The 18,906-nt window shown below is 49.1% G+C and overlaps 1 protein-coding gene across 17 annotated transcripts in view; it reads left to right on the plus strand.

The window, feature by feature from the left end:
• INPP4A (inositol polyphosphate-4-phosphatase type I A) overlaps nt 1–18,906 on the plus strand; it is a 120,750-nt gene that overhangs the window by 64,961 nt on the left and 36,883 nt on the right. For 10 of the 17 annotated variants that reach the window (XM_040267621.1, XM_040267631.1, XM_040267635.1 and 7 more), the window contains exons 2-10: nt 2,811–2,881; nt 3,960–4,166; nt 4,715–4,759; nt 12,029–12,147; nt 14,311–14,427; nt 14,714–14,793; nt 16,371–16,482; nt 17,224–17,314; nt 17,765–17,912. In XM_040267621.1, coding sequence (XP_040123555.1) covers nt 4,061–4,166; nt 4,715–4,759; nt 12,029–12,147; nt 14,311–14,427; nt 14,714–14,793; nt 16,371–16,482; nt 17,224–17,314; nt 17,765–17,912 — 818 coding nt within the window. In that variant the 5' untranslated portion in view covers nt 2,811–2,881; nt 3,960–4,060. Of the gene's footprint in view, nt 1–2,810; nt 2,882–3,959; nt 4,167–4,198; nt 4,760–12,028; nt 12,148–14,310; nt 14,428–14,713; nt 14,794–16,370; nt 16,483–17,223; nt 17,315–17,764; nt 17,913–18,906 lie in introns of those variants that run through there. The other 7 variants (XM_040267620.1, XM_040267630.1, XM_040267623.1 and 4 more) reach the window with 4 other exon arrangements.

Here is an 18,906-nt window from a genome sequence, read left to right on the forward strand (position 1 = left end):
GGAAGATAAGAATCCTAGGTGAATTACCTTAAATTAATGAGACTAATAAGGGAAGTCGAGTTCAGCTGTGCAAATTAGCTTCGTGTTATGGGTCTTGATGACTTAAATTGCCAGTCTTAATTAGATGCCCCCCCAAAACCATGAAACGGCTTCTGAGATCCTTTTGACCTAAAAGCTTCTCTGATCCGTTCACTCTGTCAAGTATAAAATTAGCCTAGAGATGTTCCTCTTTAAGCTATCCCCAGAGTCTCACAGGACCTCTGGTATCCGCCACCCTCCAGAGGATGGGGTGGGTGGGTGGGCACCCTGCAAGAGGCGGGGCTGGGGCGGTTGAGGAACCTTCCTGGGGAGGCAGGCTGTCGGGGTGCAGGTGTGGTCCTCTGCTCGGTGGCCTGTCTCCGCTGTCCCGACGATGAAGGGGATGATGCAGGTAACGTGCTGCGCAGGCAGCTGGGCAAGTTAGGGGATTTCCGGGTGCCCCCTCTGCCTCTGGCCAGCACAGGGTGCAGTTCTCAGTGATTCGGGAGGGTGGCAGTAAGCTGAGAAAGAAAATGCTTCTGGCACGCCCCCAGACATGGCCATCGCTAACATGTGGTCCCTGACTGGCTCTGTCCCTCTGGGCCCTTCTTTTTAAATGTCTTTAGCCAGAGCACAGGTAGAACATCCCATGAAAAACACACAAGGTGCAGAGCTGACGTGAACACTTTTACAGTCATTAAAGGGATCAGCCTTTTTATTGGGTGTAAAGACCATTCACAAACAGCTCAGTGAATTTTTCCCTCAGTGAATCCACTCAAAGAACCACCCAGCAGGAGATGGAACACTCCAGAGGGTACCCCCTCCAGCCTCTCACGCCCTCCTTGGCCAGTTCTGCCCCTCAGAGACACTAACACCACCGTCCCGACTTCCCACACCCCGTGCTCGCCCACCCAGGGCCGGAACTTCACAGCCATGGCGTTGCCTGGAACGTGCTCTCATGCGTCTGGCTTTCCCCCTTGGCATTGTTCCTAAGGGTCGTCTGTGTGGTTTTGTCTATTCCGCTGTTGATGGACACTTGGATTGTTTCTGGTTTTTTTTTTTTGGATATAGAAACATCCATATTCTTTACTTTTGATTAATTTATCTGTGTCAGGTCTCAGTTGGGACACATGGGGTCTTCATTGCGTACGTGGATTCTAGTTGTGCGCAGGCTTAGTTGCCCCGCGGCACGTGGAATCTTCCCGGGCCGGGGATCGAACCCGCATCCTCTGCAGTGGCAGGTGGATTCCTAACCACTGCACCACCGGGAAGTCCCTCTAGTTTTTGAATATTATAAATGTTACTGCTTTAAGTGTTCTTTACACGCTTCTTGGGGAACCTAAGTGTGCGTTTCTGTGAGCAGTTGCACTCTGAGTTATATATCTTCAGCGTGGGTACGGCTGTACCACCTTACACTGCCCCAGCAGTGTGCCAGGGCCCCATTTATTCCACATCCTTGTCAGCACTTGGTACTGCCTTACTCTTCCAGTTTAGCTGTTCTGCTGGGTGCACAGAGGTATCTCATGGTTACAGTTAATATTTTCCTGATGACTAATGAGGTTGAAGGACTTTTTGTGTGTATGTTGCCTTTATTAATCATTTAAATCATTTTAGCAGCCAGATAGTAGTGTGTCTTACAGATGTTCCCAAATGCACTTACCTGTAGCTGGGCATTTAGATTGCTTCCTGTATTTATCATTACAAACGATAAGCATCTCTGGACCCTTGGTGAGAATTTTGTATTGTTGACAGATATTGATAAATAATGTCAGATTGCTTTTTAGAGTATTCAGACCTTTCCAGGATGTTATCAGTAGTGTAGGAGAACTCTGTCAAGTTTCCTCTAGGTCAGTGAGCGAAGCATATTCTCATTAGAAGAACAAGCAAAACCTCTTTAAGGAGCCTAGGTAAAGTCACTCAGTTGTGTCTGACTCTTTGCGACCCCATGGGCTGTAGCCTACCAGGCTCCTCTGTCCATGGGATTTTCCAGGCAATAGTACTAGAGTGGATTGCCATTTCCTTCCCCAGGGGATCTTCCTGACCCAGGGATCGAACCCGAGTCTCCCACATTGTAGACAGACGCTTAACCATCTGAGCCACCAGGGAAGTCTACTTTAGATAACTCTAGGTGTACTTACAGAGAAGGCAATGGCACCCCACTCCAGTACTCTTGCCTGGAAAATCCCATGGACGGAGGAGCCCGGTGGGCTGCAGTCCATGCTAAGGGTCAGACACGACTGAGCTGCGCTGCGCTGGGGCCCGAGTGTTGTGCTCTGGAGGCTCGCAGGGCCGGGCAGCCGCGCTGGGCTGGGAGCCGTGTTTTCAGTGCCTGCTCCCGTCCTCACGCGTGTGTTTCTTACTGCCGCCCTGACAGGTGGGTACAGCCCCCCTCGTCTTAGTCACCAGAAAGCAGAGCCTCCGAGGTGCCCAGCTTCTCCCAGAGCCTGACGTTTGTAGCAGGAAGCCTGGGGCTCAGCCTCTTATCTCCTCCTTTTCCTGAGCCACATCCCAGCTCCCCAGCAGGCCCTCCAGGGCTGGCGCCCCCCTTCCCCTGATCACCACAGGAGAGGGGAAAGGAATGAGCACTGTTTCTCATTCTTTGGGGCTTTGAGCAAAACATCTGTTTTTGAGTTAAAAGTTTAGATTGGTGTGTGGGGCACAAAAGAACGTATAGTAGCGCTGGGCTTCCCCCCATTTTTAGGCATGAAAATAATAATGTACATGTTATAATAAGCATTCCCGAGAACTTCATGTCTGCTCAGCTTGTTAAGTTTATACTTTTCTATTTTTAGATGATGGATTTGGATGTGCTTCTGTGAAGAGATGCCACGTGTCTCTACTGGCCCAAGGACAAACATGTCCAGTAAGTTGCCGGGTGAATTAACCCAAGAGCGGGAAATCAGGCCCTTCAGATGCAAAGGTGTTGACACCCTTTGAGAAGACAGGGTGTCTGGATATATGGGCACCTTTGAGGGGATTTTTAAAAAATTATATTTATTTAGTTTTAATTGATGATTGCTTTACAATTTTGCTTTGATTTCTTTTTTGAGGCCTGGAGTCTTCTGCTGTCATTTAGAAGTTGCTCTGTAGGAGCTGGTCCATATTTTGATGAGTTACTGATGTATTTGTGGGGAGGCAGGCGGTCTCCCCGACTTACTCCTCCTCTGTCTTCTTCCACTCTCTGAGGGGATATTGTAAACCAGCCTTATTGCCTGGTCTAATTATTTGAACTTCTAAAGGTTGGTTCCTGCTAGAGATAGCAGGAATGGCAGCATAAAGAGTTGGAAGAATTTGAAACCCATTCCTCGCCGAGTACGCCACCTCTCAGAGTAGCGCATGAGCTCCGTGCTGGCCGGAGCATCTGGGTGGCTCCTTGTCCCGAGACCCTGTGCCTGAAGCACAGCACTGTCCACTGAGGCGCAGATGGTTGTGCCTTATGGGAAAGAAAGCCCGAGTGACACAGCTGGCGTTCCTGTGGCCCTGAGGGGCAGAGAACAAGGCTGGAGACGTGCCTTTGGTCCCCAGGTTCTGCTGTCCTGTTTTGGCCAGTGGGCGGCAGACCTCTCTCTTCCCACACCGCTTATCCTTTGGAGAGAGCTGGCAGTGAGCTGATTTATCATTTTAAAGCTCCTCTGAGATTCGTCAATGGGAAATCATAATAAAGCCCACCCCAGCCATAGTTTATGATTTTGTTTGAGCCATCGTTTAATGTGGTCATCTCTGGGGAAGATACCGTGCTCTCTTTATGGAGTCCTGTGGATGAGAGCAGAGGAGGTGATTAGACAGGACCTGGATCGTCAGACTCTCCCCTCCTCACCTGCCGGGGACCCTGGCGTCACTGAATCTTGCCCGTGTAAGTCACATGCTCTCTGCGTGAGGCCACAGTGTGTCTCTGTGAGTTTTTGTGTTTGTTTAAACCAGTGTTTGTTCCTGTTTCCCAGGACAGCTGCCGCCTTAGGGGACGAGGGCGTGGTGACGGGGCTTCTGGGGACTCAGGCGTGGTCTGACCCGGGAACAGGAAGTCATCCTCACCAATGCCATCATGGCAGCGAGAGAGCACAGCCCTCGCCATGGCGCCAGGGCCCGTGCGGTGCAGCGGGCTTCCACCATCGACGTGGCAGGCGACATGCTGGGCCTCTCTCTGGCAGGTGAGCCTCATCAGGCTGCCTGTGGGCCGTCGCTGTGGTGGTGCCGGGGGCTGCAGGGCCTGGCAGCCCCGTTTGAACTGGAATAGGGAAAGTCAGCCCTCTTCCTGGGACTTGCATGCCCTGGAACCTGCCTGTCGGGGATTTTCCAGGTTGTGTGGGCACCTCCAGGGCTCACTGGCCAGTAGGTACTGTGGGAGTGTCCACAGTGCCTGTGTGAGAGGTGCCCAGACCATAGTAAAAGCCCGTCGCATTGTGGATGTGCAGGCCCAGGGGAAGGGGATTTAGTCTCGGGGTCCGTGACTTCCTAGGAATCTCAGATCATCTCATGTAACCGTTTGGGAGGAGGCAGAGTGTCGGGTCCCCCCCATCCCGTTTTATTGAGGAGTAACTGACATATCAAAACATCACTGTGAGCCCAAAATGTAGAGCTTGTGGTTTGATGTATGCCTACTGCGTCACCACTGGTGATTGGGCTTTTTGCCTCAAATTGGAAACCTGGGAAAAGTTGATTAAGGCTGATTTTTTTCTGTCATTTCTCTTTTATCCAGGAAATGTACAAGATCCAGATGAGCCCATTTTAGAATTCAGCTTAGGTAGGTGTCTTTAATTTTTTGTGTTAATATACATGTAGCTTAAAACTCAAAAGCATCACAACTGGCAGAAGTTTGTACAGAGACCTTGTCGCTGCCACCACGGCTGCGGAAGTGCTTCTGAGAAGGGGAGGCCGAGAGGCTGGTGGGAGCCTCCTGCGCGAGGGAGGGGACCTCAGCTGCCTGGCATGGGACGCCCGTCTCCTCTGCGTGTGCTCCGTCCAGGCTGGTGGTGGGGAGCGGGTGGGAGGGGGCCCCTAGAGATGCAAAGTCAGCCTCGCTGGGGAGAGGCAGGAGGGGTGAGGACATGGGGCTCAGGGCCACGTTGCTCTCTCTGTGGTGTTGCTCTCTGGCGCTCAGATCCTTGCTCCACAAGCAGGGGCGCTGACGCCCGCGTGCTCCCCGCTCATGAGCCTCAGTGAGAGCGTGCCCAGAGTCAGGTAGCATGGCTCACTGTGGGCTCACCCACAGGAGCTTCTTCTCCAGGGCCCAACACTCGCTGGTATTCCTCGCCTCGTCCTGTCCCTGAAAGGCTGCTGAGTGAGGCGTGCCCAGCTCGCCCTCTCCACCCTCCTTTTTCCCATCCTAATTCTGCCTGGCTTCTCCTCAAGGCTGGAGGCTGTCTCTGGTGAAAGTAAACTCAGTCCTCCACAGAGATGCAGAAATGCTGGCCTTTGGAACCCAGCCAAAGCAGTCAGCTGGCCACCCGGTTACTGTCAGGGAGCCTGCCTAGGCCAGCATGCCCCGCAGCCTCCTGAGACCGCCTTCTTAGAACTGAATGTCTCACAAGGACGGGTGTGTGTGTGTTGATCGCAGTCTTATTTGTAATAACCAGCACTGGAGACAGTGTCCATCAGCTGGAAGGTTAACTATGTCACGTGCATACAGAGGACGGCTGCTCAGCTGAGAAAAGGACCAAATGCCTGATAGACCCCTGGGTGCGTCTCAGAAGCACTGTGAAAAGTGAAAGAAGCCGTAACAGGAGGCCGGGTATTGTGTAATTCCATTTTCGTGAAAGTCAGAAGGACAAGTCTGTAGTGAGAGAGCACAGGTTAATGCTTACCTGGGAGTGAGGCGAGGGCAGGGAGCCCTTTGGGGCAACGGAGATGCTCCCTGTCTGGACGGCAGTGGTGGGTCTAGGAGTGTGTGCGCTGATCAGAACTGAGTGCCACGCTTAAAGTGGATGTGTTTCACATACAAGTTATTCCTCAAAGGTGATACAAAGCAAAGTGAAAGGATAGATTGCTGGAAGGCTCCCAACATGAAAGAAGAAAAAAGATTAGAAACAACAGAACTTGGGCTTCCCTGCTCGTCCCATGGTTAAGAGTCCTCCTGCCAATGCAGGGGACACAGGCTCGATCGCCAGTCCAGGAAGAACGCCTGTGTTGTGCAGTAACTAAGCCCATGCATGACGACTGCTGAAGCGCGCGTGCCCTAGAGCCTGTGCTCCGCAGTAAGAGAAGCCGCTGCAAGTGAGAAACCCCCACAACCCAGCTAGAGAGTAGCCCCCGCTTGCTGCAACCCAAGAAAAAGCCGGCACAGCAAGGAAGACCCAGCCCAGCCAGAAACAAACAAATAAAACGATCCACAAGAGGGACTAACTGAGGCAAAGGAAGATCCAGGAAACAGAGCCCAACGCAGGAGAGAAGTCAAAGAAACCCTTTAATGAGTAGTATTTGCTTAGCTCTAATAATGTAGGACATGGATGCAACGAAAACATTGAGTTAACCTGACTATAGATAGAGAATGAGAGTTGATATAATGGAGATAAAAATCTTCACCCTATAATAGAAATCTAGAAATCAGGACATTTCTGAGTCTGACAAGTCAAGGGCAATAATATAGTCATATTAATTAGACAGATGGAGGACGAAACAGCTTAAAAAGGTGAGGGAGAATTTTATGTTAAATGAATTTTACTATACACACACACAAAACAGAAGGTGAGGAGTAGGAGCCCGATAATTGGATGGTCAAATATTTTATCTTAAGAACAGAATTTAAAACTGAAAAGCACTCATTTAAAAACCTTTATTAGAGAAAATGTTGGAGGGAAAGAAAACCCTATCAGAGAGGCCCACAGTCAGCGTCTTGGTGTGCATCCTTGCAGGTATGTTTTTACACCCACACAATGCTATACAGAAATTGTTAATGATTTTCTGGTTGTGGAGGCAATGGAATTATTTACAGAACTGTCATCCTGGTGTTTTTTAAAAGTCATTTTGGAAAGTCTTTAATTTGTTAATTCCTTCTGTTTTCTGTGTGTTGGCTTTTTGGCCGTGAGGCCTGTGGGACTCCTAGCTCCCTGACCCTGTGTTGGAAGGCAAAGTCCCAACCGTGTACCGCTAGGGAAGGTCCATCATCCCAGTGTTCTTAATGTGGTTTTTTCATGTAGCAGAAGATAACTGGCATCCTTTCGTTTTAGCCTGCGTGGGTCTGCCACCTCATCGTTTTAGATGCCTGCATAGAGTCTGCTGTGTAACTATGCCGTGTTTATTTTAACCAGTCTCCTGTTGCTGGGCACGTTGGTCTTTTCAGCTTGCCGTCGTGAACACCAACAGTGAATGTCCTTGTACCCGGGTCTTCCACATACTTTATTGCTTCTCTCCTTGGGATAAATAATAGGATATAGAATTGCTGAGTCAAATGATAGGCACCAGTTTACCTCAGTAGCATTTATTCAGCTGGGACCACAGATACTCTGGTTGGAAAGACACCGCATACACATCAGGGGTTAGTGGTTTCTCTGGAAATATGCCAGAGGAGTTACGTAGGTGATGAGCAGGAGATGGGACTGTGGGCCACTGAGAGGAAGCTTCATGGAAGTCATGGAACTGAGCTAGGGATTAAACCTTGGGTGAGATTTAGGTTGGATAGGGACAAGGTCACTTGTAGGGAGGTATTTTCTGAGAGTGGCAGTTGGCCCATCAGCCCTTAAGCTGACATCAGTCTTTCCAGCCTCGGACCACTTGCTGTATCTCAGTCTACTTGCCATCACTGGGCTTTGAGAGACCCAGGTGTTCTAGCCTCACATGATGAGAGGGCAGGCCGAGAGAGACCAGACCAGGGTCTCCGCGGGGTGTAGCTTAAAGGCCGGAGAACAGTGGAACAGTCATATCTCTGATGTGGAGGCAGACATCATAGAAGAAGTAGAACAGAATTGAAGAAGACAACAGGGGCTTCCCTGGAGCCTCAGTGGTGAAGAATCCACCTGCCAGTGCAGGAGCCATGGGGCCAGGCCCTCGTCTAGGAAGACCTCACAGACGGGGGGCAGCTAAGCGCATCCACCACAGCTACTGAGCCTGGGCTCTGCAGGCCAGGGGCTGCAGCTGCCGAAGCCTACATGCCTGGAGCCCCCGCTCTGCAACAGGGGAAGCCCCCTCAGTGGGACGCCTGTGCTCCACAACTGGAGAAAAGCCTGCACGGCAACAGAGACCCGCACAGCCAAACAGAAATAATAGCACTGTGTTTCAAAAAGAGAAAAGACCTTAAAGTTTCTGGAAGAAAAGAAACTGGAGAGCTCACAACCACAGCTTCGGGTTACGCAAAGATTGATTACTGGGCAGAAAGTACTATATGCTTTAGTTTTCTATTGCTGCTGTAACAAATTACCACAATGTAAGACCTTAAAACAAGCCAAATTTATTATCTTACAGTTCCCTTCAGTCAGAAACCAAAGGGCTCAGCCAGGTCTTTACTTAATCTTATAAACACCAAAGTCAAAGCATCAGCATGGCCGCGGTCCTTCCTGGGGACTCGAGGGTTGAAGGTGGCTCCTTATTCATTCAAGTTGTTGGCAGAATGAATTCCTTGTGGTTTGAGGACTGAGGCCCCTCTTTCTTCGCTAGCTCCCCGTCGAGGCCTGTTCTCCGCTTATAACAGCCACTCACATTCTGTGGTTGTGGCCCCTGCCTCTCTCTCCACAGCCAGCAATGGCAGGTTGAGTGCCTTTCATGCTTAGAGCTTCCCCAGTCTTGTTTTAATTCACGTCTTTGTAACTCACCCTTCCATCTTCCTCTTGTACTTCTAGGAGCTCATATGATTAGATTAAGCTCATCCAGATAATCTGTAGTAATCTTTCCATGTCAAGATTCCATGACCTTAGTTACATCTACGAAGTCTTTTTTGTCTGTATTATAATATTTTCAAAAGTTCCTGGGATTAGAATGTGGGCATTTTTTGAGGGGAAGAACGTTTTTCTGCCTGCTAGTCCCTAAAATTAAAAATCTAAAATAAAATACTCTAGAAATCTTTAAGAAAATGAATAAATAAACTACAAACTGGAGAAAAATATTCATATATACCCAACAAAGGACAGATCTAGGATAAGATGCTTACAAATTGACAGTAAAAAAAATCAATTTAGAAATAAGCAAAAGACTTGAGCAGACTCTTGAAAAAAGAAGTTATAAAAATGAACAAACACATGGTGAAAAGATGCTTAACGTCATTAGTCATCGCAGAAGTGCAAATGAAAACACATTCTTTAGAACAACTAAGATAAAGGCTAACCCCACCAAATGTTGGTGGGATTCAGAGCAGCTGGAACTCTGGTAAATTGTGGTGAGATTATAAAGCGATGCAGCCACTTTAGAAATCTGTCAGCTTCTTACAAAGCTAAGCATATTCTTCTCTGCTGTAACCTGGAACCTCCCAAGTGCTTATGCAAAAGAAAACATGTTCACAAGAAGATGTGAGTGAGAATGGCTGCTGCTGCTAAGTCACTTCAGTCGTCGTGTCCGACTCTGTGCGACCCTATAGACGGCAGCCCACCAGGCTCCCCCATCCCTGGGATTCTCCAGGCAAGAACACTGGAGTGGGTTGCCATTTCCTTCTCCAGTGCATGAAAGTGAAAAGGAAAAGTGAAGTTGCTCAGTCGTGTCCGACTCTTTGCGACCCCATGGACTGTAGCCTACCAGGCTCCTCCATCCATGGGATTTTCCAGGCAAGAGGACTGGAGTGGGGTGCCATCGCCTTCTCCAGGAATGTCTATAGCACCTTTATTTAAAACGGTTCAAAACTGCAAACAACCCAACTGTCTATTAACATACAGTGACTGGTAAGTAAATCTTGGTATATTCATTCAATGGAATATAATTCATCAGTTTTTAAAAAGAATGAATTATCAGTATATAAACAATACAGATGACTCTTAAAAACATTCCATTTATGTTCAAGAAATTCAAGAATGGACAAAAATGGTAAAAATCAGAAAGGGGAATTGCACAGGCAGGGGAATTGACTGGGAAGTGGCAGGGGGAACTTTCTTGTCTGATAGAGAAAGTCATCTTGTTTTGTGAGTGTGTATGATTGTCAAAGCTCATTGAATGAAAACCTAGGCTCTTTGTGTCTTATTACATCTAATAAGTAACGAAAATCCATAAAAATGTATGAGAACATATTACAAAGAGATCAGTTTCCAGAAGTAAATTAATTTGCAGAAGTAAAAATCAGTTTATGACTTTTAAATCACCAGTGAGCATTTGAAAAATAAATGAGAATGACGAGAACAGGAGTAAAGACCTCTAAAAATCCTCTCCTCCATAAAGACAATGAAAAAATGGTCCAGATCAATGATTTCAGTTGCCAAGATGCTGAAACAACCTAAGTGCCCATCAACAGATGAATGGATGAAGATGTGGAGGGTGTGTGTATGTATTTGTTGTATGTGTGTATATGTACATATTATAGATGTGAGTATATAGACAAACACACACATAGAGAAATATAAACAATGGAATATTACTCAGCTGTAAAAAAACAGATGAAATTTTGTCCTTTGCAGCAACATGGATAGACTTGGAGGACATTATGCTAAGTGAAATAAGTCAGAGAAAGATAAATACTGTATGATACCACATATATGGAATCTAAAAAATACAACAAACTAGTGAAGATAACAGAAAAGTAGACTCAGATATGGAGAACAAACTGGTGGTTTCTAGTGGAGAGGGCAAGGAAGGGGCATATAGGGCTAGGGGATTGAGAGGTACAGATTGAGATGGGCTCAAGGGTATATTGCACAGCATGGGAAATACAGCCAATATTTTGTAATAACTAAATGGGAAGTAACTTTTATAATTCTATAAAAAATTTCAAATTTAAAATAAAAACAATCAGTTGTTTCAGGACTCTGGGAATTCAGCAGAGGCCTTCAGCACTCTGGGGCATGTTCATTGCCTCTCCAGAAAAGCCAGTTCTTGTTATGAGTGTTGGACTTTGATTTACTGTATATTTCATCAGTCACAAGGTGGATATCTTTCTCATCTTTTAGTATCTCTTTGATCAGAAAGTGTCTTACAGTTAATGGCATATCATAGCTTAATGGCAATGGGCCATTTTTCTTTCATAATGCATTTTACAATAGATGGCATGTTAGATTCAAAGAAGTATGATCAATTTCTTGTGGGTCCCTTCTGTGATTGACTAAGGCTTCCCCGGTGGCTCAGACAGTAAAGCGTCTGCCTACAGTGTGGGAGACCTGGGTTCAATCCCTGGGTCGGGAAGATCCTCTGGAGAAGGAAATGGCACCCCACTCCAGTACTCTTGCCTGGAAAATCCCATGGATGGAAGAGCCTGGTAGCCTACAGTCTATGGGGTCGCAAAGAGTCGGACACGACTGAGCGACTTCACTTTCACTTTATCTGAGTCTTACAATCTATTTCAAAATGCTTAGTGCAATACATTTTCTAACAAACAGTTCTGTGAAGTGTCTCTAGTTCTAAAAAGCCACATGTTTAGTAATCTCACATTTGATATGAGTCTTATAAGGAAAATGAATGAGCATGATTTAAAAAGAAAAAAAGCTTTATTTTGCAATAGAATTTTAATTAGCGTCCAACATATGTCACATACAGACCCAGGGATACTGTGAGCTTAGGAGTGCAGCAGCCCTGGATGCCGGCGTGTGTAGCTGGGTCTCGATTTCACAGACTCTGTGGCTGCCTAGTTCCAATTAGTTATTAAGGTCAGACTTCATGGGTCAGACCTTTCCTGTGTCATCCATTCTGTGGATGAAGAGAGCCTTCCATTGGCAGTTATGGCATGGCTGTCCTGGGGGCCGGGAAGGCTGGGAGGAATGAGAAGGGATCGTTTCTAATTTAAAAAGTCTCCTCCCTGTAACAGCAGTCAAGAGTGATCATCTCATTCCGTTGTGTGAGTTTTACTTCTTTTACCTTCTTTGGGTGTGTTTGGAACAGAGAACTAACTTAAGTCTGATTTTTAAGAACCATTTCTACTTTATTTTATTTCTATTCTATTTTAATTTTGCAGCCTGCAGTGAGCTGCATACTCCATCACTAGATCGAAAACCAAATAGCTTTGTGGCAGTGAGCGTGACCACCCCGCCCCAGGCATTCTGGACGAAGCACGCACAGACGGAGATCATTGAGGTGGGTGCTTCTTGCTCCCGGCGGCTCCAGGACTGCTTCTGGTCCTGGGGAGAGGTCTCCTCAGTGCCCTGAGCACCCATAGCTGTAGCTGTATTCCTGGGGGTTGTCGCTCTTCTTTCACAAAAGTTCAGCACATTGCTATCTTTCATCACACTTCCTCATCTGGGTGGTGCTTTTATTTGCCGTGTTGTTTATAGTTGCTCAGTCATGTCCGGTTCTCTGTGACCCCATGGACTGTAGCCCGCCAGGCTCCTCTGTCCATGGGATTCTCCAGGCAAGAGTATGGAGTGGGGTGCCATTTCCTCCTCCAGGGATCTTCCTGACCCAGGGAGCGAATCCCAGTACCCTGCATTGGCAGGGGCCTCTTTACCACAGAGTCATCAGAGAAACCCTTTACCTGCCATATCCTTTACAGTTGTTGACTATCTATTGGCTGGCTGTTTTTGAACAGTGATCCTCTAAGGTTGATTGCTTTTTAAGAGGTAAGACCTCATATTCCCTTCTCATCTCGAATTGGCTGCTACTTTTGGACACTTGTGGTCTTCATTCAGAGTTTAGAGAATGTGACTATCAACCAACCCTCTTACTGGCCATACTTTTTATTGGTTTGTATTTTTATATCCTTTTTTTGAGTTGTGTGTTATGTATTTAATCTTTACATGCAGTGAAGTGATACACAGTCACCTCAGGAATTTTACCAGATTTCTTTAGATAATTGAGCACATTATGTAAGTTATGAAACTAAGTGTAGGAGGCGGCTGGTGTGAGCTCCTGTAAGATTTTGTTGGTGATGTGAGTTTCTGTGTGAATGGTGCCCTCCCTGGTAGTCTCCAGCAAGCAAACTGCATTTCTCCTTCTTTCCAAGTTTTACATTTTGCCTGATAGACCCTCTCATTACCTTGGGAATTTATTTCCAAGTTCAAGCCAACAGTTCCGGTTTCTAGCATTTGTCCAGCACTGCCCACCCGCGAAGCAGAGCGCTGGGAGCTGTGGATGACACGATGATGTTTGAGCCCCTGCCCCTGCCCTCAGGGAGTGTGCCAGGCTGTGGGTGAGGAGGCCGAAGTGAACATGACTCCCTGCAGACGAGCGGAGTGTGGGCCGTGTGAGAGCAGAGCAAGCAGGACAGTGTGTGGGGATGGGGACCTCTCCCACTCACTGTGCGGTTCACACTGTATCGTGTGTGCACGAGGCACCCCAGGGGTGCAGGGGGTCTGGCCATGCCGTAGCCGGCTGGTCTACAGGTGTGTTTAAGGCAGGTCCTCGGGGAGTGATCTGGGGCCTCACTGGCAGCGGGGAGGAATGGAAGAAGGGGGCGTGAGAGGGAGGCTCTGCAGGTGGAACTTGCAGGGGTGAATCGTCCCTGGGTGGCTCAGAGCAACAGAGAAGGCAGCGAAGCAGGTGCCTGGGTCTGGAGCCTCCTTGGAAGGAGAGTCAGAGGGAGTCCGAACCAGCAGATGGAGTGGTTAGGTGGGGCTGTGGCCCCAGCAGGTCACTGCAGGGTGAGGATGGGGACGAGACTATCCAGCAGGTGGCGAGACATCAGATCTGGAACTGCAGGTCCAGGCAAGAACTGCTAACAGTTTGGCCGAGATCACTAACCACCGCCTGAGGAAGCAAGTTTAATATAATGGCGTTTGAGGTCAGGGCTGGGCTGCCAAGAAATAGTGACCTGTGATCTAGAGACTCGCAGCTCATCCTCAGAAAAAGACAACCTTAAAAAAGCTGGGCCTCCATGATTACAAACCCAGGATTCTAGAAATAAACAATGCTGACCATTCATTTCCTCTTTCATCTTTCCATCTGCCTCAGCTTAACATCTGCCTCAGCTTAAAGGAATAGCCTACAGTAGTAGATCCAAATACATCTGAAGTTGTAAGAGTAGTTACAGAAAGTCTTTCCTGCTGGGGGAGGAGCCCTTAGGGTGAGCTCGTGGGCCCAGCGTGTGGTGATCTATTCATGGTATCTGGGCCTACAGGCTTTGTCTTTCTTGGAAAGCAGAGTTTGGCTTGTCTGCATCCCTGTAAAGCCTGTTTGCGTTCCTGTTGATCCAAGCTGGTAAGATGTTAGTTAGTTTCTCCTTCTGAGAATGTTGGTGTATTTCAAAAGCAACCACTTAAGGAAAATGCAACTCTGTATTCTGATTTTTTTTTTCTATTGTAGGGAACCAATGATCCTATATTTCTAAGCAGCATTGCCTTCTTTCAAGACTCTCTCATCAATCAGATGACACAGGTCAAGCTGTCCGTGTATGATGTCAAGGACAGATCTCAGGGAACAGTTAAGTACCATGTTGTGGTTTGTGGGATGTTCTTCCCTTCTTTTTCTAAAGCTACATAATTGTTTGAGAGGTGAACACAAGACTGACTTTACTCCTGGCTTGTGAATTAATGTCCAGGTGTTTTTGTCTTTGGGAACATCTTTCTGAGCCTCCCAATGGGCTCCTGAGATGAACTCAGACATATTGAGAGAGCCAGCCAGCCGGACCCCCCCTCCTCCCTCCAGCCCCGAGAGCTGGAGGAGAGGCACAGCGTGGGCACTAATGCTGTCTTCCCCTCTCCCACAGATGTACTTGCTGGGGTCCGGGACTTTTGTCGTCAAAGATCTGCTCCAGGACAGGCACCATAGGTTGTATTTAACACTAAGGTTGGTATTTAATTTTGTCTGTCTGCAAGGATCTGGAATCACAAGGTCCAGGGATGGATGGGGAAGGTCCGACCCTATATTGAGAGAGTGTGTTACCCTGAACCCCCGTCCCCAGAAGCCAGTCTTGGGGGGAGGTGGTTGTCATTGAGGAGAAAGAAAAAAACTCAGCCTGTCAGAGGGCCTGTCATGGAACGGAAGTATGCAGTGTTCATGGGAAGTATGCAGACCTAAAGGAAAACCTTTGTGTACATCTAATAATACCATATGTATTTGGCTGTCATCTGTCCCCCGCAATAGGATATGATCTCCCAGAGAGCAAGTATCCCAAGATTTAGAACAGTGTCTGCTGCTCAGGAAATATTTGTGGAAGGAACGAATGAGGGGAGGGAAGGGCCGCCCCCACTGTGATGGGGTTAAGATGCCAGTCCTTCCCAAATTCATTTTAGGTGCAGGCCCCACCCTGATGTAGTGTTCTTTCTGTCTGTCTCTCCATCTTTTTTTTACCCCCAAATAATGTAAAAATTGGGAAAATAGTCTGAAATAGCAAAGACAGTTTTGATGTAGGAGATGAATTCTTGGCCAGTAGTGTGACATTCTGAAGATGCAGAGATGACAGTATTGCTTGCGTTGGGGAGGGCTTGCCCTGCAGTGATCCTGTGTGTGTGGAGAGCCTGACTCAGGACAAGAGAAGGGTCTTGGGAGAATTGGGGGGTTTGCTTCAGGGAAGGATGGTTAGAGGAAAACACTCAGGTTCATCCATTGCCAGAGCTGATTCTGGTTGGACATCATCCTTTTTAAAAGGAGCTAGAGATGGTCATTGAACAGTGTGACTGGGGTTGACTTTCCCAGGCACGAGAACCATGAGAATGAGTCACAAAGGAAACGGTCGGTGGATGGATGTGGCCATGCAAAAATTTAGAGCCTGGCTAAGCCCCACACTTCAGGCTTCACAGTATTGCTTTATGAATCAGAGACGCACCAGAGCTTCCCTGAATGAATCAGATGGGCCCAGGAAGCTGGCAGCCACCCTGAGGCATCTTGGGGTGAAACTGACCAGGGCTAGAGGGGCCTCAGCTGTATCACGAAGGATTCAGAGGCTTTGGGAATTCCCGGGTGACCTCTGCTAACTGGGGTCCAGGCCTAGGACTTGAGGCTAATCAGATCTTGAGGATGGAGTGGATGGAGCAGAAAGGGGTCCTGTGCCAGAAAAAGATGCTCTGGGTCCTGACTCTGAGATGTGTCCCTGTCACTCTCAGGGGAGGGGCAGCCCAGGGATGAAGGGCCCCTGCCTCCCAAGCGGGCAGGGAGGTGGCTTTGCCCCTCCCGCTTTACTGGCACATCCGTGCTTCCCTGTGGGGCGTCGCCCCCTCCCAGACACGGCCTTCCCTTGCGGCCCCACCTTTGCTCACCTGCCGCCCTCAGAGCCCCCGCATGTGGCAACTGCTGTTGGGCCGACCAGCTGGCCCCGTCCTGGTGCCCCCAGGACCCGTCGACCATCCGCGATGCTGAGCTTTGCATTTAGCAGAAAGTGAAGCGCAGGCACAGCACCAGTTACCGCAGTGTGCTGCTGGTTGCAGGTCTGCAGAGAGTGACCGCGTGGGCAACATCACTGTGATGGGCTGGCAGATGGAGGAGAAGTCGGATCAGCGGCCCCCAGTGACCCGGTCTCTGGACACTGTCAACGGGAGGGTGAGCACAGCATCTTCTGCCTCTGGGCGGGCTGGAGGGCTTTCCTAACGGACGTGGCCTCTGAGTTCAGGGGATGGGACAGTGGGGCCTCTACTGGACATGCCTGCGCCCCCAGGCACTTATCCGGTAGAGAGGGGGATCCCCAGCCTCTGTTCGAGGTCACAGCTGGCTCCTCAGTAGCGGGAGCTGCAGGCGGGAGGGGCGAGGTGGCTTGCAGGTGTGGACTGAGACCCGGGTTGTCTCTGAGGGTGGGTTAAGGTCTTCCTCTCCCAGACACTCCCTGCCCATGGCTGCCTGGGCCCCATCGCACACCTGCACCGCCCACCCAGCTCTCCCGACCCCGCCTCACACACAGCCGCTCACACAGACACTCAAACGAGCCCAAACACTGATAAGTAGTCATTGTAAAATACAGAGATCTCTCATTGTACCCAAAACAAGTCTGAAACGTTAGCTCTGGAAATACTCTCAGGCCTGTCTACTACTGCCCTTTCATCCTACACAGCAAAACACTCAGAGACAAAGGGAAGTGACTCGGTCAGAAGAGTGCATTTCTAGAAAACCGTGTGGGCGGAGGGAGTTCAGTGTCCCAGGCGGTGGCTTCTCTTGTTTGTGGCTGGGGCTGGGTGTTTCTCACAGAGTCAACTGTGGATACTAGTTTCAAGGAGGCTTTTATGGTCTAAGATACGCCCTGGAGTCGCCCGAGTCAGTTTCGTCATGCTCATGTGTATGTGTTTTTAGATGGTTCTACCTGTTGATGAGAGCTTGACTGAGGCCTTGGGGATCCGATCCAAATATGCTTCGTTGCGAAAAGACACTTTACTGAAATCGGGTAAACAGCTTCATCCGTGGGTACTCTTGCCACTCTCTTGAGTGTCCACTTGGGCCCGCAGTCCCCTCCCCCACCTGCTCCGATCGTCAGGGCGTGTCCGCCAGTGGTCACCTCCCGGCACACCAGCATGCCAGTCTTTGGTTCAACGTCTTGGGAACTGGTGACCCTCCAGGGGAGGGGCTCCTCTTCCTGGGCCCTGTCTTGATGACTCGATGACCAGGGGCCTCCCCACCCAGTCCCAGCACCTCCAAGCCAGGGACATGGTCTGCGACGGCAAGACTGCATGTCCCAGGGCAGGAGCACTGAGGCTGTCACTGGGGGGCTTGGGTTTAAGTGTTGGGATTCCCTGGAGATAAACAGTAAGGAGGCCTGGGGGTGAGGGCACCGTGTAGGCTGGGGGCCCACGGCGGCCCGCGCCCGCTCACTGCAGCTGTCTCTCTGCCGCCTCAGTGTTTGGTGGTGCCATCTGCCGCATGTACCGCTTCCCGACCACCGAGGGCAACCACCTGCGGATCCTGGAGCAGATGGCAGAGAGTGTGCTGTCCCTCCACGTGCCCCGGCAGTTTGTGAAGCTCCTGCTGGAGGAGGACGCAGCCAGGTGAGGCCCAGGGCTCCTCCCGGCCGCCCCTTCCGCAGGAAAGCTCGTAGACGGGGTGGGTGAGCACAGGCCTCAGACAGGCCTGGTCGCACGCCCAGCCCTGCTGCCTGCCTGCTCCTCAGCCCGGCTCAGTTTGCTCAACTGTGTCCCCCGTTTGTGTGTGAGGAAGTCACAAGAGCGCCTGCCCGACAGGCCAGCTGTGCCAGCGCTGAGCACATGTTCCCCGCGCTTCAGCATTCCTTTTGCTGATTTAATAATGATAAAATGGTATGACTTTTTAACTTCAGATAATTTAGTAGATTCCTAAAAACGTTTAAAAATTAGCCCCCCAGAGGAAAAAGTGCATAGTGTAAAAAGTGAAAGAGTGCAAAAATGCTTTTTACAAAAAATGCAAGTCTTGAGATGCTCAACTTTCTTGTTCATTTCCCAAGAAACAGCCACTTCAGCCATGTCACTGTTTGCTGCTGCATTTCTGTATATATGCACAGAGCACTCTCAGTCAATTTCAGGGATTAACTCCTGATTAGGAAAGGGGAATCCTCATAAATGATGAGGACTTCAGGTCTTTTATACTTTCTCCCCAGTTTCCTAAAATGGGTATCCTTTTTTAAAAATCCATGTGTGTGTTCATCATTCTGATTCTGTAGCTGCTATTTCCTGCCGAGCTGAGATTATGTATCATTTCTGTCTCTTCAGCCATGCTGCATGGCAAGCCAGGGATCAAACCCATGCCTCTGAAGTGGAATCATAGGTTCTTAGCCGCTGGACCACCAGGGAAATCCCGTATATTTCATTTCTTAAGCAGCTTTCATTTCTGTGGAGATCCTAAGTCCTCTCTTTCTTGTCCTCGTCTCCCCTCACCCTCACACCTTTTACATCCGGACAGTTCATCACTTAAACACGGACAGTGACGGGAGTGGTGGCTGAAGCTGCCGGTTTCCCAGGGCCCTTGTCCCAGACCTGGGAAGGATGGCAGTGAGACTCAAGGGCCTGG

Source organism: Oryx dammah, unplaced genomic scaffold (genome assembly GCF_014754425.2).
Source record: "Oryx dammah isolate SB20612 unplaced genomic scaffold, SCBI_Odam_1.1 HiC_scaffold_25, whole genome shotgun sequence".
NCBI lineage: Eukaryota > Metazoa > Chordata > Mammalia > Artiodactyla > Bovidae > Oryx > Oryx dammah.